General features: G+C 39.0%; 1 protein-coding gene across 2 annotated transcripts in view; it reads right to left on the reverse strand.

The window, feature by feature from the left end:
* Window positions 1–25732, reverse strand: part of LOC106054506 (ras-GEF domain-containing family member 1B-like) — a 116040-nt gene that overhangs the window by 44865 nt on the left and 45443 nt on the right. For both annotated transcript variants that reach the window (XM_056018724.1, XM_056018725.1), the window contains exon 6: window positions 15570–15620. In XM_056018724.1, the coding sequence (XP_055874699.1) occupies window positions 15570–15620 (51 nt within the window). The remainder of the gene's footprint in view (window positions 1–15569; window positions 15621–25732) is intronic.

Raw genomic sequence — 25732 nt, forward strand, 5'->3', positions numbered from 1 at the left:
TTAGGGCGCCTCAGAGTCCACCCAGCTGTAATGGGTACCTGACTTAGGGCGCCTCAGAGTCCATCCAGCTTTAATGGGTAACTGACATTAGTAGGGTAAAAGTAAAGGCGGTTGGTGGTTGAGCTGGCCACATGACACCCTCGTTAACCGTGGGCCACATAAACAGACGATCTTCACATCATCTCCCATATAGACCGCAAGGTCATAGAGAGGTACTTAACTTTTACACTCCAGCAGCGCTATATGAATATATTTTCGGTTTCTGTAGATTACTTCCGCTCAAGCTTCGTGTCTTTTCGCGAGTCTTCTATGACGTCATTCGTGACCACCAGGCTATAGCAACGAACAACGCTAAGACTCTCGGCTTCAGTCGTCTACTTCCGCTCATGTCTCGTGTCTCTTCGCCTATCTGCTTCGGCGGAGTCTATGACGTCATCTGTGACACCTCAAGCTATAGTCGTGATAAACTCTCGGTTACTGTAGTCAACTTTAAAGAAAAAAAATCCAAACTTCGATTGCGTCCCCTGAAATTCTAAGATCGAAAGTGAAAAATGGAAGTCAGATAATGAGTTTTTTCAAGAGCTAGTTTCAGTTGCTACTTTTGGGGTATGCTTATTATTTTCAACAAACCTGTTTCATTGATGCTTTAATTTAAAACAATTAGATCAAGATGTGGGTCACCAGATGAAGCCACGGGAGTTGGATGGTGGCACTAGTTATAGAGAAATAGGATTTGGTGCCATTTCATTGTTAGATATTATGTCGCGGCAAGTTGGTTTGGCCACCGAGGAAAGAAATCTGGCCACGTAGACACAAAGGATTTTTTATAAAGCTTTTATCATCTCTGTCTGTGTCTGGTACATATTTTGTACACGTTACTTCTCCGACACCCCTTCTTGGAGGAAACCTTACACAATTATTTATTTTAAAAAGCAATACACGAATCAATAAAAAAAATGAACTAATTAGTTAATGAAGAAGAAGTAGTTAATTAACTTTCTTGTTTGTTTGTTTTTTATAGAGAAAAGGGGAGTTTATTCCTGCAGTCAAGTGATATTTATATGGAAGTGATTTTGAAGTCCTTTCTCTTAGATATTTTTTTTTTAATTTTGCTAGTTTCAAATGGTATACGGCTGTCACGCGGTGAAGCATAGCCAGTGAGTCAATCCTGAGAACTCAAATGGACACGGCTCCATCAAACAGAGTGAACTACACGTGCATGTCACATCGATTCGTGTGTGTGTGTGGGGGGGGGGAGAGAAATAGAGACAAAATAATACACGTATGGACAGATCAATATCACACAGACAGATAGACAGACAGACAGACAGATAGATAGATAGATTACATAGATAGATAGATTACATAGATAGATAGATTACATAGATAGATAGATTACATAGATAGATTACATAGATAGATAGATTACATAGATAGATTACATAGATAGATAGATAGATTACATAGATAGATTACATAGATAGATTAGATAGATAGATAGATTACATAGATAGATTACATAGATAGATTACAAGGATAGTTTACATACATAGATTACATACATACATAGATTACATACATACATAGATTACATAGATAGATTACATAGATAGATGTATGCATTTATTTATGTATTGCTTAAATAAAACAAAACAAAACAAGAAAGCCAGAAATTCTCCCTTAAGACGGAAAGACTAAGGGACAAAAAAAAAGGTTCAGAGAAAGAAATGAAGTCATTGGGGTAAGGGTGGGTATGAGGAACAGAAGGAGAATGACAGACTGATCATTCAGTCACGTGACATAGTAAATCCATCACCCTCACTGGGACCAATGTTTATACTACAAACACAATTATCTAGGAAAGAAAGAGTAACAGGGGGCGCTGAAGTCCCCAAACATCCACTCGCCCTCCTCCAATGCTCCCGGAGGCTTCAATAAAAATCCTCCTCCTTCCTCCCAACTGTCCACCTCCCTGCCACGCCCACCGACTCCCTCACGCGATCTCCTTCAGTGCTACCTCACAGAGGAATGTACCCCGAGGGGGGGCGGGGAGGGGACTCGGGGTGCTGGGTACATTGATAACGGGGCGGAACTGTCCACATTTAATCGCAGAACAAATGACTCACGTAGATGAATGACTCACCATGATTTTAAAACCTTTCAATAGATGACTCAGTCGAATCACTCATTTTTATATGAAATATTTCAGTCACCTTGAGTAACAATTCCTTAATTCAATTTTTGTTTCAATATGACTCAGTCAAATCACTCATTTTTATATGAATTAATTCAGTCACCTTGATTCGATTTATTTCAATATATGACTCAGTCAAATCACTCATTTTTATATGAAACAATTCAGTCACCTTGATTGGACTTATTTCAATATATGACTCAGTCAAATCACTCATTTTTTAAAATATGAAATTTGAAAGAAATCTGACGCTTTAAATATAATAAACAAGTTTTTAAAAAAGCATGTTCTTGTTTATGAAAGAAAATGGAGATTTTCATGAAATAGAGGCGAATCCATAAAATTGGCATAAATAGTACGTTTTTGTGTGCATCAGATATACAATCTGTTTGTATCTGAAATGTTATTGGTACAGTAATGGACCTCATTCACCAATCGTAAACAAACAACATTCAGCCACGTGATAATGTTGATAAAACAATGAACATAATGTATCACGTGACAGCCTTTATGGATTGCGTAATTTGTATAGAAGAGATAGAGAACCACGTGGCGAAATGTTGATTGTTTACGATTGGTCAATGAGGTCCATTGTGCTGGGGTAGACAAACGTAATCAAACTGAGTTTCCATTTGTTTAGACGACTGTCTGCAAAACTTTGTCCGTAACGGAACACTTTCCACAATCTCAGTATTTAGTGTTTTCCATAAAACCTTTTAAAGCCGTGAAAAGTAGTCTGGCCTAGCCTCGCTCTTCTTCCTAAAATCCTATTCTTGTTTTTCATTAGTCGCGTCATTGTCTCTAAGTCAAAACTTTCTCTATTTATGAAACAAACAACTTTCCGCGCCAAATTCATAATCCTGCCATAACAGCCGAAAGTAATTTTGTTATTATTCAGATGTGAACAATGATCTTTCAAAACGACTTCCTTGTTATTTTGCCTATTTATTTTAAAAAATCTCTCCCAATGACCCTCAGATTTCTTGATTAACTATTTGTGCGAAAATTCCCACTACAATACAGTCCATTCTTGCAACGGATTTATTCAGCTTTGTATCAGTAAAATCAGTATAGTGAGGTTTCATTATTCAGTCTGACATATTATGTAACATTTTAATGTTGATAAGTCCTACTTAAAAGGTTGTAGGTCAGCGAAAAACAAGGAAAGATAACAATCATTGTTTGAAAGGGACGCGGGTTGGTAGTGTAAGGGTCGGTTTCCTTCCGACTTTTGATGAGTGCCTAGCAACGGCGTCACGAGCTGATAAAAAAGATGGAAGATTTTTATCAGCAATTGCAAGAAAGCGGCTAATTGAAAAGGAAACATACTCGCGGTACCGTAACTCCATCAGCACGGAATAGACTTTGAGATTAAGAGTTGCCGGACCTTTCTCTTGTTGACACGGCAAGACGAGTCAGTTTTAAACAACGCGAATCACGCTATGTAGGTATTACAGGGGCGTAGCTGACCCTTTTCTATACAGGAAGCGAGGTCGGTTTTATCAAAGAATAGGAATCAGACATGTTTTTTTTCTTTTTGGCCTACTCATACCCCCCTTTACCCTAGGGTTTGGCTGCTTAAAAAAAAAACAAAAAAAACAAACAAAAAAAAAAAACAACAAGCAAAGTAAAAAAAAAATACTTTAGAAAAATATTTTGAAGGGGGAAGACAAATTTACAAGTATATATCTCAATAATGTAGAATTTACTTCCCTTTTCGATATTAAACAAAAGGATTAATTACCAATAATAATTTTTTAGTGCTCTCTACTTGATCCGAGAATGGGTGTGAGAGAAATAACTTTTTTTTTTTTACCAGAAAGACAAAAGAGTGAGTTGATGTCAGCTTTGTAATCAACAGGACAAAAAAAAAAGAAAAGAAATTGGTGACTGGGAGGGATGCCTGTATCTCGAGCGGCTACGCCCCTGGCGGCAAACAGTGAGATAATGTGTTCAGTATGAAATGATAGTAGACGACACACATCGTGGACTGTTTGTGTCTTAGGGCCGCGCCAGTAAAATGATAGTAGACGACACACATAGTGGACTGTTTGTGTCTTAGGGCCTTGCCAGTAAAATGATAGTAGACGACACACATCGTGGACTGTTTGTGTCTTAGGGCCTTGCCAGTAAAATGATAGTAGACGACACACATCGTGGACTGTTTGTGTCTTAGGGCCTTGCCAGTAAAATGATAGTAGACGACACACATCGTGGACTGTTTGTGTCTTAGGGCCTCGCTAGTAGTGCTTAACAGCCAGTGAGGTCATAAAGTATTCTAAATAAAATTTCATTTTTGCCCTGAATGTGTTTACAGAGACCCCCCTCCCGCCTCTTCATCCCCGTGTCCGACCCTTCTCAATAATAAAGATTGTTACACAAACAGCAAGAATGCATGCACCTATAAATGCAGGTGGGACAGGGGCGTAGCTAGGAATTTTCCATCGTTTGGGGGCTCAGAGGAGGGCTTGACCTCTTTGGGGACCCCTGCATTTTTTTTTATTTTAATGTAAAAACACTCATCCCACAGGCTCCCTCAAGTGGGGGGCCCGTGGGATTTTTAAACTCTCCCCCCCTCTCCCCACCCTAGCTACGCCACTGAGAAGGGAAAGACACAATAAGAGAAGTGGGAGCCAGATCTAACAGAAGTGAAGTTTATAACAAAGTTTTAATAAGAGCTTAAGATGATTTGGTAAAATTGGGGGGGGGGGGGCGGGGAAGCCTTAATGATAGGGGACATTACAAACTAGGAAATACCCCCCTGCACATTTCGTATAGAGGCACCATTCCATATGCCATGTAATTGATGAAGTAAGGGAAGCCATTACATAAACTAACAAGAGACCGTGGAAAGTCACGTGTTGTTTTTTTTCTACTGAGGCCCTATGTTCCACGCGGAACGCAAAGGAAAGATGATGATATGCTAGGATAAATTCGTAAAAGAGCTCCTTTTTCCAGAGTGACATTGAAGAATGTAATGGGTTGCTTGAATCAGCCATGAAAACAAGTCACTAATTAACATGCATGACTAGATTGACATGTGAAATGCGTATAACGTAAGTATCTACTTTGTTTAAATAAGGTCTGTAATCTAATAAGATAAGATAATAAAAGCTAGATCACGTATAACACGTCGACAAAATGTCGTTTTTCCTTTAAAATCTTATCACTACACCTCTAGACAATATTCAAAACTGAAATGGCGTCCTTGGAAACTGAACAACCATCCCAGTTACCGACTCTATGAAACCAACCATTCTGATTACCTTGAAAATATGTTTTCTCACACTAAAATAGCTAAACACAAGAAATTATAAATACCTACCTGTAATTGTAAAGTCATGTGACCTGTAACTGTAAAGTCATGTGATGATTTGATGATTTCGGCCTTAAATAACCTCGATCTAGTCCTGCACTGACTTGTGAACATTCAAATCATTTCTTTATACATCAAAGTAAATAGTTTAAAAGTAGGCGGGTTCTAGTTCATATTCAGATTCTATGACTGATGAACATTCTAGATCTATTTGGATTTCAAAAACTTCAAAACGAAGGTAACCCGGATGTGTTTACAAAAATATATTCCTTCAGCAGACGTGGAACCAAGTTCTATAACTCCATCTCCACACCTCTCTTCGCTCATGCGCACCTAGATTATCAGAAAAGTCGTCTGCCCGGAAGGAATGTTGAAACTGAGGATGATTGTAAGAAATACGAGAGAGAGAGAGAGAGAGAGATGTGAAATTGAACTAAACACTAGGAGACCGGGTACGAAGCGGAGGAATTCTCAAAAGCCACAAATTTTGGTTCCAGAAGATTTACTCCAGAAACCATCACTCGCTCACATATCACTTAAACTGAACAGGGGGGTGAGTCTGGGGGGGGGGGGGGGGAGAGCGGAGGAGTACGTGCCTGTCAATAGATCCAGCTTCATGGGAAAAAAAAAACAACAAAAAAAATCTTCTCACAATTTTAAAATCTATTTTTAGAGTCAGAACAATGTTTGAATCAATGCCAATACAATTAGACTGGGCCTAACATACCAGGTCGTATGCAGTTCCAGGCTTCCTAAGCATTGTTGACATTTATCTTAAATGCTAAAAAATCTTCAGGGGAAGTAACTTGCTTATAGAATAACTTTCAAAGGGAAACAAATCAATGCACTAGAGCAAGTATGACGTATAATGACGTAATAAAAACAGTTTTTTTTCCCCTGCAGCTATCCATCTTCCTTAATAAGCGAAACAAATGTGTTTTATTAAATTATTCAACAAGAAGTCACCAGTTTGAAATCAGTTTTTCATAAACATATTGATCATTTATAGTTTGTCCACGGTATATGATACATATATAATACAAAGTCACTATGTTGAACTAACCACTGCATTAGCTTTTCATATGTCTGTTTGGCCACTATATTTGTCTGGCCCCTATGTCTATTTGGCTACTATATTTGTTTGACAATGTTTATTTGGCCACTATATTTTGTTTGGGCCCCCATGTTTATTTGGCCACCGTATTTGTTTGGCCACTATGTTTATTTAGTCAATATTTGTTTATCTATACCTGCAATTGGTCTCGACTGACAACTCGTTGCCACGTCACAGGTCTCACCTCAACAGCTTAGTCTGTGTTCAGATGCCAGACACGTCTGACAAGGACTCAAGAAACCCTCACAAGGGGATTCGAAATCTCCCCCCTTCTGTGGCTGGTCTCATCTCGAACTGAAACATACCCTCTCTGCTCCCCTTTCCAAAACAAAATCATCGTATTCAGATCAGGCCTAGCCCACAACATAAAACACGGTGGGGGTGCAAAATAGGGGGTGGGGTGGTGGCGATAGATTTTATATCATTCACCTTATCGCTATAGCCAGAAGTCTTTCACTGCATTGTCCAGAGAAGGGCTGGGAAATAAACCTGGCCACATGTCTCTAGTCCCTAATTAGCAATAAATCTGGGCGAGTGCCCAGTGAACAATATATCTGGACACATATCCTTGACATAATGAATAATAAATCTGAGCGTATGCCCCTAGCATAATAGACAGTATATCTGGACATATGCTCTTGACATATAGGCAATTAAATCTGAACAATTACCCAGAACACAAAGAAAAATATATCGGGGCATATGTCGAAATGTTTGATTTTGAGGTGTACCCTGACAAACTAGGCTCTCTGCCCACACCCTCCCGTGTTCTTTACATCTTCAAAAAATAATGCCTAAAACGAAACGAAACAAATTGCTTTAACATGCCCTGATTAGTCCAAGTTTTTAAAAGGACTTGGATTAACCCACGTGGTTAGTATCAAGTCGTTCTATTCATATGGACATAGACAAATTTTTTTAAAATTTCTTTTCAGAGTATTGCAGCTAAATAGCTCTTACAAAGACAGCACAATTAATGAGTTTGAGTTTTTGGCACATCTTCACAAAATTTAGGCCATGTCGAAGTCCTTCAAGGATTACTCTCCCTTTAAATCACAAGGGCTAAATTCCAATCAGTTAAATTATTAAAAACAAGGTCTATTCACAGTTAAAATTGTAAAGTTAGTAAAAATTTAATAATTTAAGTAAAAATCTTTTGTAAATATTATATGTTGTAAATATTATATGTTGTAAATATTATATGTTCACAATTTCACAAATCAAATCCTCGTAGACAACCCCCACCTCCTGGACAAAGCCCTGTACCTTCCCAGGGTCGACACTATCGACAATAAGAACATTTGAAACAGGGTCACTATGGCAATTAAACTACACGATGACCTGCCTGACCACAGTCAGGGAAAGCAATCCAAAACTGTATGGCCATATCACAAGGTCATCGAGGCTTGAAAATGCGTTCCTGCAGGGAACAGTACCAGGACAAAGAAGCAGAGGCAAAGTGATGGGAAAACAAAGTAAAAGAATAGACTTGAAAAAGATAGTCAAGGCGAAAGACGGAGAGGAATGGAGAAAGACAGTTGTCAGATCACATGTAGTGCCCCAACGGTGATGAAGGTGAAGGGTGTCTGTAGAGACACATAAAAATGAAAGGGACTCTTTCAATATAGCTAGAGAGAGAGAGTGTTACTCCTGCTTGGACTTTGGCATTTCTGTGAGCAGACGAGTTTCTTAACATAGATGGCGCGGAACTCTAGTCACGTGACAAGACCGCCAATTGAGTTTGGAAATCGAGCGAAGGATTGAGGTCACACGTAATGACTATCTATGGCGATTGCATGAGGAGTAGAGCCTGGTGGAAAGGGTGGAGGGAGGTAGTAGCCTACTCGAACAGAGAACGAGGAAGATTGATACAAAAACTCGCTCCCCCCTGCCCAAAAAAAAAAATCCATCTCTCGATATTATAGGGGTTCTCAACCTGTGGGTCGCGACCCCCTTGTGGGTCGATTGACGATTTGCCAGGGGTCGCCTAAGACCATCGAAAATATGGATTGTTTTTTACTATTCTTCTTTTGCTGTATGTGTGTGGGGAAGGGGGGGGGGTCACGGCAGAGTGGGGGATTGTAAAAAGGGGTCGCTGAGCAAAAAAGGTTGAGAACCGCTGGGCTATAACATGGCTCGACGGAACGTAGATCAGCTCTCTTAACAAGAAAGCAAATAAAGAAAGAGAGACAAAAAACAACATTTGATTTGCAATACACTTGGGACGGGTCGGGGGGTTAGAGGCTAAAGGTTTTCAGTTCCAGATGTATAATGTAATGACGCCATCAATCCATATTTATACTCTCCAACCTCCTTATTCCCAAGGGAAGAAAAAAAAAAGTGGGGTGGGGTGTGGATATGGCATGTGCATGTGCTAGAAATGCAGATTTGATGCCTCTCTGTCAAGCATATGGACTTGAAATATTGATATGTCGTTTAAACTAGGGGGAATAAAATGCGCGGAAATGTCAGGTTGCGAGGGGAGAGAAGTCAAGACTGACATTAAGGGAATGTGGCATAAGAACTGAATATTAGCATAAAATAATAGGGAGCCGCAGCGCGTGCACTTAAAGAAGTAAAGCAGCACGTTCTAGCCCTAGATTTTTGAGTTGATACAAGGGGAGTAACAATTAGAATATCTAAATGTAGCAGAAATTCTGAATAAAATGGATTATTTCCCTTGTATACCTTTCGGGAGCTATTTCCATTTTAATGATTAGGCCTGTTTCTTGGCATTTCTCAACTTTGTGATGTCACACCAGGGACAGTTGCTACGTGTCCTCGTTATGGTCATTTTTATTGTTGGTCAATAAATTAGTTTGTAAGTAATATTATAAGCAATTAAATTTATTAATTTTATTCATCACTAAATGACCACTCCCGCCCCTTCGGCTTTTCACACATCCCCTTCACCCCCCCCCACCCCCAACAAAAAAAATGTAAAGTTCTAGTCGGGATCACAACAACAGACATCGCTGAAACATCACAGAGACATAACTGAAACATCACAGAGACATCACTGAAACATCACAGAGACATCACTGAAACATCACAGAGACATCACTGAAACATCACAGAGGCATCACTGAAACATCACAGAGGCATCGCTGAAACATCACAGAGACATCACTGAAACATCACAGAGACATCACTGAAACATCACAGAGGCATCACTGAAACATCACAGAGACATCACTAAAACATCACAGAGACATAACTGAAACATCACAGAGACATCACTGAAACATCACAGAGACATTACTGAAATATCACAGAGACATCACTGAAACATGACAGAGACATCACTGAGACATGACTGAAACATCACAGAGACATCACTGAAACATCACTGAAACATCACAGAGGCATCACTGAAACATCACAGAGACATCTCTGAAATATCACAGAGACATTACTGAAATATCACAGAGACATGACTGAAACTTCAGAGACATCACTGAGACATGACTGAAACATCACAGAGACATCACTGAGGCATCACTGAAACATCACAGAGAAATCACTGAAACATCACAGAGAAATCACTGAAACATCACATAGACATCACAGAAACATCACATAGGCATCCCAGAGACATCCCAAGTATTTTGTATCCCCTCAAGGGAGGAGACGAGATGATGTTATTTGATCATGACTGGGCATCATATTGATCGGGTGTGAGGGTCAGTCGAAGATGATGGACAGCGTCCAGAAAAATCTTATCAGTGACACCATGACCTTCTGGAGCCTCTTGACCGTCATGGTAAGACGAGATGGACAAGTCAGAGAGTGAGACAGAGAGAGACAGAGAGAGAGACAGATAGAGAGACAGATAGAGAGAGAGACAGAGAGAGACAGAGAGAGAGACAGATAGAGGGAGAGACAGATAGAGAGAGACAGAGAGAGAGACAGATAGAGAGAGAGACAGAGAGAGAGACAGATAGAGAGAGACAGATAGAGAGAGAGACAGATAGAGAGAGAGACAGATAGAGAGAGAGACAGAGAGATAGAGAGACAGACAGAGAGAGAGACAGATAGAGAGAGAGACAGAGAGAGAGAGAGGCAGAGAGAGAGACAGATAGAGAGAGAGACAGATAGAGAGAGAGACAGAGAGAGGCAGAGAGAGAGAGACAGAGAGAGAGACACAGAGAGAGAGAGAGACAGAGAGAGAGACAGATATATAGAGAGAGAGACAGGGAGAGAGAGACAGAGAGAGAGAGACAGAGAGAGAGACAGAGAGAGAGACAGAGAGAGAGAGAAATGGGGAGAAAAAGAAATAAGTGTTTCAGAAATAGAGATACAGAGAAATTGTGTGTGTGAGAGAGTGAGAGGGAGAGAGGGAGAGAAAGAGAGTAACAATAGTAAGAAAGTATAAGAGTTTGAAAAGAATCAGATAGTGAACGAGACACAGAGAGAGACAGACAGACAGACAGACAGATAGAGTAAGAAATAAAGAAGAAAATGTTGCAATCACAACATCTGTTGTGTGTACCATAAAAAAGAGTTTATAATCTGATCCTTACGAAAAAAAAATAATGATGCAATATTGCGATATTTTCACCTTACATAACTGGGCATTAAAAAAACCCAACAACCCAGAAATAAATCAGCCATTACATATAGATCTGTATACAAAGAGTTCTACCAGAAACCACTTTTCAATACAAATCTAAATGATTTGTGCTAATTAAAAATCTAATTCTAAACCTACCTCTGACTGAACGTAGACTTTCACAGTCGACACCGGAAAACAACACAACATGACGAAGAGCGATAACTTTGTTTTTCTTTTATCCAAAGCGAGATAACTCTTGTATACTTTAAGGAGAGTGACAACTCCTGATCGAAAGAACAAGTCTAAGTAAAACAATCGGGATTAGAATCTTCACGCAGTTTCATTCCCCAATCAATCTGGGTTTTTTAAAATCTCAGCAAATACAGGCTCGTTACGAGGCGACATCCAAGATAATTAAACATATTTATCTCCTTTCGCTCTCCCCCCTCTATCCCCACCTCTCTGTTTTCATTATTTATTTGCTCTCTCTCAACTCCCGGCTATCCACAAGCGTGGATTAACAAGGTGGTCAGTGAAGGCAGGTCACATGACAATTTGATGTCATTGTTCAGTTGACCTCTGCCTACGAGGACCCGCATTTTCGCTGGTTTAATGGAATCTAATTTTTTTTCAGAATTGTTTCAAAAGTAGAATTTCAAAAATAAATTGGTATTGACGACATAAACTAATTTCTTATCCTCTATGCTAAGACAAATCTATATAAGTTCTAATTTTTTATCCTAGTGCAAATAAAGCATGGAACTGTTCGCCCGAATCAGACAGAAAAACCAACGACTTCATAAAAGGAAATTATTTGTAAATTTTAGAGACGTCTGTAATTTATAAGAAAAGACGAGCCACGATATTATAACGTCCTGCTCCAAGCTGGTGATGTTGAGTCGTTGATGAGCTCTGGTCCAGACCGTGTTGAATTAACTCTTTCTTTCCGTAATTATTTACCACATTCTGGTGGAATCAACGTTGGTATCGTCAGTTAGGAGACAAAGAGTTAAGTCTAATATATATACACATCTCACTTACGCAGTAACAACCAAAAACAAAGGTGACGAAGACCGACTGCCTGTACATTTTGACAATTTAGTCACACGCAGAAGGGCACAGCCCGATGTCTCTAAGTCTAAAAGAAGACGACTTAACTCTTACTATTATTGGCCTCCTTCAGACGTAGAACGACTATGGTTCATCTCAGAGCACACTTCCTCATGTGGCTGTGGAGCCCTATTTTGGAGAGGCACTCCCGTCCACAGATAGCGCAGGTTAAGGTGGCTTTTGCTGGCCGTTTTTCGGATTGTACGTTTTTCTTTCTGAGCTGAAACTCATGTACTTTCTAAATAGTCTGAAAACAACTCGTGTCCGTTAGTTCCGTCTCCAAGCAGGTCCTAACTAACCCGCGTCATGTTTTTAATCTACCGTCACATATATGAAGAAATTCCCGATTTTTACAAATTTCTACGCGCCAGCCTATTGTATTCTTACAGACCACCAAAACTGTACGCAATGAGAATGAAAAATTCTTTATTTAGAGATAAGAACAAAACACTGGCCCCAAAAAAACGCCCCTATGGAAAGAAAACTGTATGGAGCGCTGCCTGATTTGGAAACCACTGCGAAGGTCATCCCGTATGTTGGTCAAGTCCTCTGAACGCTCAAACATGAGAAAGAGGAAGAAGACAAAAGAACAAGACGGAGACAAGAAAGCAGAGAGTCATTCAGAAGAGAGAGAAGTCTTCCAAGACGTGCTATAGTAAAAATTAAATTTTATGGTTTCTATATAGCGCTACTTTTATGCTTATAGCACGCTCAGAGCGTTCCCTTCATGCTTATAGCATGCTCAGAGCGCTATGGTCCAATCTCATTTGTGGACCAGTGGGGAGGGGGTATCTGGGAGAAGGTTTTCCGTGCTGCCTTTAGGCGCTCAGTAAACACAACTCTGCTCGAGTCGGGTGTCGAACCTCGAGCCCCCATCATAGGTAGCCAAGCCAAGCGTACTTAGCCTCTCGACCACGCTTCCCATATTGAAGTGATAAATTAAAGACATAACACGAGGTCTAGTATAGACATAATGATATAAGTATTAAGTTAACATTGAATAATTTTAAAATAGACATTTTGTGTTTGAATATAGGAACAGTATTGACAATAATACTTAATAGCAAAAAGACATACGGATGACATTATTATTGTTTTGATCAAAGAGTGTTATGATGGCCTGTGATAAACTGTTTATTGTCACAGAGTGCTCCTCTCTTTCTCTCTCTCTCGTCATCTCAATGTTCAGACATGTTAGAAACCAAACGCGTCAAGATTACAACCCGGACTCTAGTGGTCAGTCATATGACTGGACAGCCTAGATATCGATCTGCTCCCCGGGTATTTGTATTTCCTATTTTCATCCCGACACAGCACCCCTCACAACACATTGTCCTCCTGAGCTTGGTCTGACCAGATACAGAGCATACCCACCCATTTTCGTTACTCCCCCCCCCCCCGCCTGTACTCCAATTGAACCGCTGCCGCCCCTGCGCCGAGCAATTATATCCATTGTTTACCCTTCATTGAAGTGGTCCCAACTAGACATGCCCCTCCCTCCACTCCCAGTAGCACAGGGGGGAGGGGAGGATGTAGACAGAAAAAAAAAAGCAAGGCCAGTCTTGGTCAGTGATCAATTCTTCCGCCAGTGAACACTATTATACAATTACACCCTCTTCCTCTTTTTTTTTTCTCTTTCTCTCTTTCTACTACAGTTCAAGCCATCGACCTACTGGACACGCCGGACGCTGGAGACGAAGTCGTCAAGTTAGGAATGGGCAAACATTTCATGACAATTATACATTATTGTGTCTGACAATCACCCACACGTTGTGCCGCTCCCGGGGGGGTTGTTATAGACTTTGCCAGGAGGTCATAAAAATGGCCAATGACCAGAGAAAAACAACTGACCAGTACTTTAAATTGTATGTTGAAGGAAACCAAAAGACCGACAATGTAATAGTTAATATCCTAAAACCAATCACTGGGTATTATTTTGTAGAAGAAACTGGGTAATAGCAGTCTAAGAAAGGAATCTTGATAGAGGAAAAAAGTTTGGGGTTCGAACCCACGACATCCACGTTATGGCACGACGCTCTATCAACTTAGCTAACCAGCCATACATGTGCGAAAATTAACTTTAAATGTGATTCAGTTTTTTTTAACTTGAAGTTTGGTTTATTTGTTTTGATCAGTTCCCGCTTCATCTTTTTGACTATGTCGAACGTGCAATTTAATAATTAGTAGAAACTGATAAATGATATGCGTTTCTATGGGTTTTTATAATAATGTATGTTTTTTTTTTTATTTGTTCGTATACTTTTGTCTGCCCCATCATGTTTGCGTAAGGCATAATGAAATGAAAGATACTTATGTTCATCTCCAAACAGGTTGCAGAATACTTGAATATTTGTAACGATATTTGAAATTCCGAAACTAAAATAAGCAAGGCATGTCGAAGGCAAATCAGTAATGTCTTATTGCAATGATGCCCAAAATACGGCCCGCGGGCCAGATCCGGCCCGCGAAGTGGTTCCATCCGGCCCGCCGAAACGACGGCACAAAGTGTAGAAAATCCCCTATCCAAAGGGTTGATAAAGTTATTTTTACATACGATTGCGCCCTAACATTTTCTCTGATAGATTGCTACCATGACCTTTAACATTGTGTTTATGAAATGGGACTAGATGTATAATCTAACAGGAAAAGTGAACGGATCTTTACTTTTTTGTGGAACACAATAATAAGCCAATGTATTTAATTTGTAAAGAAAAAAGTGGCTGTTTAAAAAAAAAAAAAAAAAATCAAATATGGCACCATTCTTGATTTGAGTCGCGAAAAAAATATTGTTAAACTTTGCCTAGAGATTGAAGGATTGAATATTTGCCAAAAAGAGATGATAAGAAAATGATTTTAAGTAAAGAAATGAAGCCATTTTTCTGAAGGGTAGAAAAGAAGATAAACTTCAAACATCTATCTCACTGTAAGTGCTAGATCCACGGGTTTCTAATAAAATTGTTTTAGTTCCATTTCATTACGTTTTTTTTTTTTTGGATCTTTTCGGTCATGTGGCCCGCGACACGAGAGTTGGAAATTAAAATGGCCCGCAGGTCGAATTAGGCTGGGCATCACTGTCTTATTGGATCTTTCTTTTTAAGGCGGGAAAAACGAAATTATACACGGGAATGAGACAGCTTTTCAAATACTTTTAATAATGAGATCGATCAATTAGATAATATGAGACCATATTTAGATTTAAAAGACACTCTTTTTTTTTTAATTAATATTTCCGAATGTGAAACAAATTAGTTTTTTTTTTAATTCAACAAGAGTTACTTACCCTTTGTTTCGCTGTCTGCTTGACACCAATGGCGGGTTGGCTTCTGGACGACTGCAAAGAAGAATAACAACATAAAAACATTTTTGAGGATGTAAAATAATAATAATAATAATAATACGGTACTGCTGCAGACCTGCCACATCACCAGAAAATTTCTCAGTGGAAACTGTTAAAGGGACCACGATGAATTTTGTTTCTCTTTAGCGAAACTCGACCCTGGCAGCGCCAGAGAATGATTACTCGTTCATTTCTAACATAATAATAATAAAATAAGCTTTTAATTTTTCTTAACTTCTTTCTGTGATAATATTGCCTTTGTCCCCTTAAGAAACTATTAATTGAATTATTTCCATTCATCACAATGTAAATAGTGTAAATTAAAATATTTTGATATATGGAGATCAATCAATTTATAGTACGCACTAGCGTTCCTATGCAAAGCCTCTATACCTTTTGAAATTATTTTTTTTTTTTACTTTGAAATCAGGTTTTGGCACACCAACATCACCCCCCACCCCCCGCACGCACAGCCTAATCAGATACGACTATGGTTCAACATTAGCCTACAGGAGCTTATGTGATCAGGACACTGTTTACACAACCTTGAAAAACAAAGTCGGGGTCCAATGACGTAATCACAAAACAAGGGAAACAATTCCGTGCAATTTGTTCTATCTTCTGCTCATTTAAGAGTCATCGAACCGGATGTTATCTTAAAATAAGAATTTTATTTTCACAGGAAACAAATATTTTTACGAAAATATTGTAACTTTATATGTAAAAAAAAAAAGTGTGATAAAATTATTTCAAATATTTTTTTAGCACTAATCCATGGCTTAGCCGGTGTTTTGTTTCGCTAAAAAAAAGAATACAATTTTAAACAGCCATATTTATTCATCAGTTGAAGCGATAACCAAACTGTTATATCGAAAGAAAAATAAAAAGCAACTGATATTCAGAGATCAATACAAGAGATTTAAAAAAAAAAATTCTTCACACGTTAAATACACGTTCGATATTTGTTTGATGATGCTTATGTTATCTCCCCTTTGAATCTATTTTTCAACAAACTGCTGGAGTTATCTTTCAATCTTTGCAATGTTTTGGTCTTTCCAGCGAGGACTTGAGCCCCCCCCCCCCTCCCCCTCGGTCCGATTCTCTTTCCTTTTTTTTTTTTAACCACTCGAGAGTATTCAATATTATCCAGTTTTTAGCCCCGTAGAGCTTGCATGGGATATTTGACATGAACGGTCTAAAATAGTACGGTGCTCTGTTTATGCCATTGTTGTAAAAACAAAACAAAACATAAAGAATTGTTATTTAGGATTTCGTAAGTTTGGCCACGGGAAGTTGTCGTTCAAGAGGGGGGAAAAAGGTGGGAAAGAATTCAGAAACTTGACCAATAACATTTCGTAATGGGCTCTAGCAGAAGTGACCTTGGCCTTGACCAATGCGAAGAATGGGTGGGAAATGCCCTGTTATAGGAATGGGAAAATTAAAAAAAAAACTCTGATGAGTGGGTTTTATTATTTTATAATTATTATTTTTTTTTTTACATTATCTTTAATCTTATCGTGCACAAACTTTTCTTTTTAACCAGAGACAGACAGACTGACAGACAGAATGAGTTGCTATAAGCCTTGTAAAAAAAAAAGTTAAGCAGCCGTAATACATTTGCTCATAAAGAAACCAAGTAAAAGGCACATTTCTTATTCCATATGCAAGAACGAATTCTTGCAAGTGCTCCTTTTCCCCTGATGCCGTTATAGCACAGAAAATTAATGACTAGACTAACACGTGGGAACGCGTAGGACGTACTTATATTCTGTTATGAAGGAATGTCTGAAATTTATAAGATAAAATAAACTAACTATAATAAAAGTAATAAAAAAATAATTGGGTGTAGGGCGATTAAAAATAGATTTCCACTTTCGCATTTTTAGTAGATGTTTGTGAAGGTTATACAGTATTTAGAAGTACGGTAGTATACCATCTTTCCTTTTTCTTCTGGCGTCTCTACTATTCTCAACTCTCTGCCTCTCCTTCATTCTCCCATCTCTCTGTCTCTCCTTCCTTCTCTTGTCTCTCTGTCTCTCACCCCACCTCTCTGTGTCTTCTTGTCTCTTGTTCTGTACGCCACGTCTCCTGTCATTTTCAACACTCCAGAAAAGCTGTCAGTAAATATTTAATGACCCCCCCCCCCCCAAAAAAAAAAAAAATCGATTGTTTGTGCTAGAAACTTCTCAAGTTTTAGAGCTTTCAAACACACGGGCTTAAATGTAGATACACATACACACCCATACAACCAACATCGGAACACACACACACACACTTGGTACCACACACTTAGTACCTCAGAGTTGGATATTAACAAGAAGGGCACATACTCAATAGGACTGCACTTTAAAGAGTCAGTACTCCGACCCGTTTCTGAGAGACATGACTCATACGAGTGTGAGTTTCCACATATTGCGTAATAATTTGTACGGCGGGGCAAGCACTAGACTAGGTCACAAAAAGGAAATGGCAGCTCTTCTGACCCCCCCCCCCCTCCCTGCCATCTTTCCCAATATTTGTCCGTTTCTCTACTCAAGAAAACAAAAAGTCTCTTCCAACCATAAATATTTTAGGAAATCATTTATTTTGACCAACAGGAAAACAAAAACAACAACTTAGATTCCTGGAAGCTGAACTTTCAGCTCGTACCAGGAGGCAATTATTTATTTCAGATGAAACATTGTTTGAAATGGGTCTGAAATTGGTGGCGCTTTCATGAATACCGAACAATGCGATAAGTTATGCATTAAAAAAACAACAAAACAATAATTAATTGTATGTAAAACGAAATGATTTTAAACCTGGACAATTACAAGCGAGGTTTCATTTTAAAAGATTAATTTCGAGAAATGAAATACTTAAGGGGTTTCTAGATTGTTTCATGTTCTTTTAAGTCTGTAATAAAAAAAATTACTTTCACCACGTGATCTAGCCCATCATATAGCAATGTAGGTAGACAGATTGATTGGCAACAACGATTGCTATGTTAGTGGAAATGGGGGGGGGGGGGGAGAGTACTAGGTAGGATTGTAGATAGATGTTTAAATAGTTCTATAGCTAAACACGTTGGTAACGATATGGCGCCTATATGGTCTTATTTTATTGTTTTTTTTTTCTTGTACACGGTACCTAATATTTATTCAATCTAGAAACCTAATCATACACAGTTTGTGTGTGTGTGTGTGTGTACAGGGCCGAATTTAGGTATGCTGAGGCCCCCGGGGCAGAATTTTGGTGGAGGTGCCTATACACTTGTTCGAAAGCTTTAATAAAGATCCACACTTTTGTTTTGTCATGTGAGATTGTTTTCCCATTGTTTTTTTTTAAACATTTAATAAGCATATTTAAGTTTTTAAAAAGGTGTATATGTTTGAGATTATGGAGGGTAAAGCCATTAGAAGACGCACTGCTGTAATTCCGGAGCTGTATTCATATATTACCAGCATGCCACAAGTGGACACTTCACAACATTGTTACCAGCCGACGTGCTAGCGTTATGAATGTGAAGATACAAAATACTTAAAAGTTTCTGACACGTTGAAATTCCGATATATATATATATATATATCTTTTGTGGAAGTCCCTTTCTAGTTGAGTCCCGGGGCTGCAGCCCTCCCTTAAATTCGGCCCTGTGTGTCTTTATGTGTGTGTGTGTGTCTTTGTGAGTACAAGTATGTGTACAAAACACTTTTTCAGTCAATTTAAAAATAGATGAAATTGGAAAACAGGGGAAACAACTTAAATCTAGATCACTTGTTGTTAGTTATTGTTAGTCAACTGATTTTCCCAATTCTATTAATGTAAAAAAAAAAAGTTTAAAAAAAAAATACATTTTTTTCCCCGTAGAATGACACTCGTGATGACAAAGTCACATGCTGACCCACTTCAGACGGGCTTTTGACAAACATTGGTCACGGACCCAGATCTTAGTTTTAAAGTTGTAATTACTTAATACTTCACGAGTGGCCAGCGCAAAAGCACGTTCATGCCAACACACATACACACACACACAAGTAACTCTAAAAGCAACGCTGGGGAAATTCTGAAAATTTGGAGCCGAGAAAAAACGTTTAAGAAATAAAAAGAGCAACAAAATATTTCAAAATTTCCCAAACCTAATTTAAAACGTGGATTAGAAATACATATACATTGACTGAGTTTTGGAGAATCTCGGACGGAATCATCCACAATAGTAGTGCAAAATTTCAGCTTAATCCGAGATTAGACGTTAGAGCGACACCGTGTACGCACCCTTTACCACTCAGACAGACAGATAGAGGGATAAAGCTTTGTAAAAAAATAACAACAACGAATTTGATTCAAACCACACACAAAACATTTAAAAATGACACGAACTTTCGAAGAGATCCCGTGACCTTTTACTGACGACATTGGTCATAGTGACCGTGTGACATTGACCAACTAGTGTAGCTTGGATTTGATCATCAGATAAACATTTCGTATGTGAAAATTGCATTAAAATGTTGTCTCTCGAGTGATAAATGTGCAATCTGTCCGTAATGTCAAGAAAGACGTTTATCTATAAGGAAATTATTTCATTGTTAAACAGACGCCATTTTAACATTTTAATATTCAGCGTGATAGTATATGTCACGGATGAAGGTGTGTGTGTGTGTGTGAATAGTGTCATTTTACTTGTAAAAGATAACTGGACTGCCTGGTCACGTGATATAAGCTCCGGACTAATATCTAACTGATCTAAGACATTCTAAGTCCAACCTGTGTGTGTTTTTATTAAAGAGATCCTTTTGGTAATTTCATATATTTCCAGTTACAGCATAACCAGAGGACTTTGAGAGTACCATTAACTAATACATAAGACATGTTTTCACAGAAATTATTTTGGGAATAGCCTTTTTTTAAAGTTAATATGCTGTTACAGATTTGTATCGAAACCAAAACCTTACCTTGTATAATAGTTTTGAAAGTCTAGCCAAAGGTCGAAAGTTGAACACAAAACTAGACCTTCGGCTCGAAGTCGATGAAGACATTCTGTAAAGTCGATTTCGGAAGCAATGGCCGAGTAGTAGTCAACAGAAATATCAAACACTTATTTCGCTAGTCCTCAAATCACAAAAGAAGAAATTCTGCAACCTTGTTCAAACAATCCATAGTTCCAATATGAGAATCAGAATCCGCCTACAAGTAGTCTCAGAGCTCTAACCAAAAAAAAAAAAAACCAGTTCCGTTCAAATTTACCCTCCAACACCCGACATCGTCATCACCCTGGTGACGTATGACGTGCAAAACCCGTTTTCTATTTATAGCATTTCCTGCGCACTTGATGCCAGCTTCCTGTGCCATGAAACAGAGCACATAAAAAAATAAAAACTGTACAAAAAACTGGAACCTGCGTGGCACGCACTGTAGAAACGGCATTTGTGAGGAAAATCAATGACTGTCTCCCCCCGATCCCCCCCACGTCCTCTCACCGCCTCTGCCTCACGTAGTAGATCTGTGCTAAAATGTAATGGCTTTGTATTATTTCTACAAATGTTTTGGTAAGTCTAGACCCCCCTAAACCCATCTGTTCTCTCTCTCTCTCTCTTTCTCTCTCTCTCTCTCACTCTCCCTCACTCTCTCTCTCTCTCACTCTCCCTCACTCCCTCACTCTCTCTCTCTCTCCCTCACTCTCTCTCTCTCACCCTCCCTCACTCTCTCTCTCTCACTCTCCCTCACTCTCTCTCTCACTCTCCCTCACTCTCTCTCTCTCACTCTCTCTCTCTCTCTCTCCCTCACTCTCTCTCTCACTCTCCCTCACTCTATCTCTCACTCTCCCTCACTCTCTCTCACTCTCCCTCACTCTCTCTCTCTCTCCCTCACTCTCTCTCTCTCTCCCTCCCTCACTCTCTCTCTCTCCCTCTCTCTCTCTCTCTCTCCTGTCTGTCCTACTCTGTTTTTTTAAATCTCTTTTTCTGAAATTGTCAAATATTTTTGACATTGTCTATAAAGTCGTGTGTATGGATGTTTACCTTGGTCTATGTACTCAGAAACACACACAGAACAAGCAATAGAATCTGAATACTTTTTAAAAACAAAGCTTATCTTTGGACAAATTTTAGATCAAGCGCTCCTTCTTTCCTAGTGCTACAAGAGCATGGAACGGGTTGCCTGAATCGGCCAGAAAAAACTGTATTACATGTAAAGACAAGATCTAATCATATATTTGGACAAATTAGTTCAAGCGCCCCTTGCCCCCTTCTTTCGTAGTACCACAAGAGCATGGAACGGGCTCCCTGAATCAGCCAGGAAAACTGTATTACATGTAAAGACAAGATCTAAATATATCTTACCCACGAGGTCACGAACTCGACCAATCAAATTCAGTCTTACAATTAAAACAAAAAAAGTAAGATAAGCGACAGATTGGAAACGTTACATTTTGAAATGTGTCGGTTAGTGTTCGTGGTTAAGTTTTGATCCTAATCTTGTTCATTGTTATAATTGAATAATTTTTCTAAAAATGAATTAAATTAATTACTAAACAATAAAATTAGGCCCATTTTCCTTTCACTATTATAGCTCACAAATAATCACCGTATATTTAATTCACAGTGCACCGGCGAATCCACAGATCCACAATATTAAAACACACAATCCATAGAATTCAAAAAGGTCTTAAAACCAGCGCGCCATGTATTTCGTACCCCGTCAAGGATCTATCCAGTCACATGACAAGTATCAAACACTAAGCTCGCCATGTGACGACTTTCACCGGATTTTCCCGAAGCTGGCCCCCGAAAGCTAGAAAACAACAGCTCACCTTACTCTCGAATGCAACTGACTCAGACCGCCATGTGCCGAGCGGGCGATGCGCGTGCCTATTACGTCATCGGCGCTTTTTTTTGTTTTTTGTTCACCCTTCTTAGAACAATGCACTGTTTACCCATGTTCGACCTTACTCTCGAACCCCCATCCTTTGAAATTCAAACATTTCCAGCAGACTGCACTCTCTAGCCCAGCGGTTCTCAACCTTTTATGCTTCACAACCCCTTTTTTTTACAATCCCCTCTCTTCCGCGACCCCCCCCCCCACACACACACATCCACAGCAATAGAAGAATAGACAAAATACAATCCATATTTTTGATGGTCTTAGGCGACCCTTGGCAAATCGTCATCGACCCCCCACCAAGGGGTCGCGACTCATAGGCTGAGAACACCTGCTCTAGCTGGTTCATTTCTTTCTGTTGAGCCTTTTGTTCTAAACCTCGCGTAGTTTTTGTGTCCGATCGATACCAGCAGAAAGTTCCACTCAACTGTGACCGCGACCCCCCCCCCCTCCCTCTCTCTCGCCCCCCCATCTCAAGCTCCTTCTGTTGCCCTAATGTGTGAATATAGTAACAGAGGCAAAAAATGACAAAACTATTGATTAACAAGAAGAGAAAGGAAAAGTATTAATTGCGTTTCCCCATTTTACAACTAACACACTTGCGCGTGTGTGTGTGTGTGTGTGTGTGCGCGCGTGTGTGTTAAGGATGGAGAAAAAAATACACATTAGTTGGGAGTTGTTGGAGGTGGGGTATACCTATGATGACCTTGAGTCACGCACAACCCATAACGACCCGTCCCCCATTCTGCAGCGTTTTGACACAGGAAAAAAAGAAATGGTTGTATTTTTAGACAATGTCTTAGCCACAGACTTATGGTCATAGAATTATCGATTATGGAGGTTAGTCTAAATAGAAGCTCTTAACTTGAGATACCACAATGTCTGACAAAAAAAAAGCATTTTTACAAAGCTTATATCAACTCAGTCTGTCTGTCTGTCTGGTAAAAAGTGTGTACACGTTATTTCTCTAACACCCATTCTCGGATCAAGTTGAAACTTTCCACAATTATTCATTGACATTGACAAGACACGAATCAATAAAAAATTTTTAAACTAATTAGACAATTAATTACTGGTTATTCATTATTTTGTTTAATAGCAACTAAGAAAACTAATACTTCAGTATTCACAGACATGGCTAAATTTGTCGGGTTTAGTCCCCTTAAATAATTGTTAACGCTATTTCTCCCTCACACATTCTTCGATCCACATGATACGTTAAACAAATATTTATTTTACCTAATCAAACATGACTCAATATCAAAAAATACTTAATTAGTCAGTTAATTATTGGTAATAATTTTTTTTATATCAATTAAGAAAAACCACGTGTACATTATAGGTAGTTATAGTTTTTAAGGATGGAGTTCTTCCCATTTAGAAAAGTTTTTTTTAAAGGCTTTTTATATTTTTTGTTTATGAACCCTAAACAATAAAAAAGAAATCACTGACTAACACAATAAACTAATTTCCACAACTTGGAGAGCCTACAACTTTGAAAGTATCCAAGAAAACGTGTTATACACCACAAAAATTCCCAAGAAACAACACAAGTGGCAGCAAGGCTTAACATCTCAATAATTTCCTGAAGCTTGATAGGCGTGGAGAATCGCGCCATCTGTTACCTACGCTACTAGTAAACAACATTGCACAAAGAGGTTCTCAAATTGTTACCCTCCTCAATGCTAGGGAATTCACATATAAGGGTCTGCGCACATCAAGTTTCAAAATTTCACAAAGCTGTGTAGTTTAGCCTACCTCAAATTTAGATAGTTGGAATTTTTTTTTCAGAAATCCTTAAATGGCGTTCCTCACCCCCCCTTTTTTTTTGTTAAACAAGTAAGACAGTTTGATAAAGTCTACTAAAACAAATTAAACGAACTAGGTCAAGCCTCGTCAAAGACTGACAGAAAATTTTTCATTTTGGGCGACGTCTTTGGAAAGACACTAAGATAAGATAAACCGAAAGAAGTGTGTAGCGCCATCTGGTGGGAATGATTAAAACACTAATACAACGCACTTTGATAAACATTGGTCAAGTGTTCGTTTTATATAAAAAATAATCCAAAATGGAGCTTGTTACTTGTTTGTTGTTGTTAAAATGTTTGACATGTTTCGGGTGTTCCTTCAGAGTTGAAGATAGTTTACTTCCTAGTCTAAACCTCCCGCAGGACGACGGGGGATGGTAGTGGGCAGGGTTTGAACCCTCGACCGTCGATAAATCCAAACGACAGTCCAGCGCGCAAACCGCACGACCAGGCAGCCATCCTTGCCCGCTACATCATGGGGACAATGGGCCACTACTTCTCAGAGCCTATGGGCCACTTCAAGTACTAATCGGGCAATTTCAAGTACTAATCGGGCCACCTTCAACGCCCAAAATTGTCCAACGTATTATAGGAGAGAGGTGACTAATTTGTGTAATTTTTGGTTCTCAAAGTTAAGTGTTGGAGCTTTTATTATAAAATGTATAAGAGTATGTGTTTAGTACTTGTGTTGTTGTTTTTTTTGTGTGTTTGTGTTTGGTGTTTAGTTCTATACTTACTGTCTGTGTTTTGTGTGTGTTTAGTGTCTGTGTTTAGTGTGTGTGTTTAGTGTGTGTGTTTAGTGTATGTAAAGATAGAAAAAGAAAACGAAATTCACATTGTTTCTAGATCCAGATGTTTCTAGTCTAAAGGCTATACATTTCTCTACTAGGGCTTGTAATATAAATAGTTTTAGAACCACTAATAACCAGATATTGATACAGAAAAAAGGGGAGGTTGGGGGTCGGCGGGCCTCCATTGATATTATGGACCTTGACACCTTACAGACATAAATTGTCAATATAGTGAGCACATTAATGACGGTGTCAGTGTGTGTGTCTGCGCCAGCTGGTGCTGTAATGTTCTGGAAAAAGGTGTGCTTTGGCACAAATACATCTGGTCCGCATCTAGGAGCTCGTGTCGAAACAGTGGCGTAGCATCCCTGGCGTGGAAATGGGTTCAATGAGCCCTTGCCCACGACCGTTAGGGGTCGACAGCCTGTGGCGTAACAACCATGGTGTTAATGACGCTTGAGTCCATGACTCGTGACCAGTTGGGGGCCCACATGAGCACTAGGGATGACACCAAAGTAAAAACCAAACATTGTACTTTTGTGAAAACTGTTTTATGAAAGGTCGTTCGACTCTGTTAAGAAGTTGTACAAATATTGACTTTCAAGAATTGTAGAGAGTTATAACGGAATCAAACATAATGACGTTATTACCAACA

Source organism: Biomphalaria glabrata, chromosome 2, assembly GCF_947242115.1.
Source record: "Biomphalaria glabrata chromosome 2, xgBioGlab47.1, whole genome shotgun sequence".
NCBI lineage: Eukaryota > Metazoa > Mollusca > Gastropoda > Planorbidae > Biomphalaria > Biomphalaria glabrata.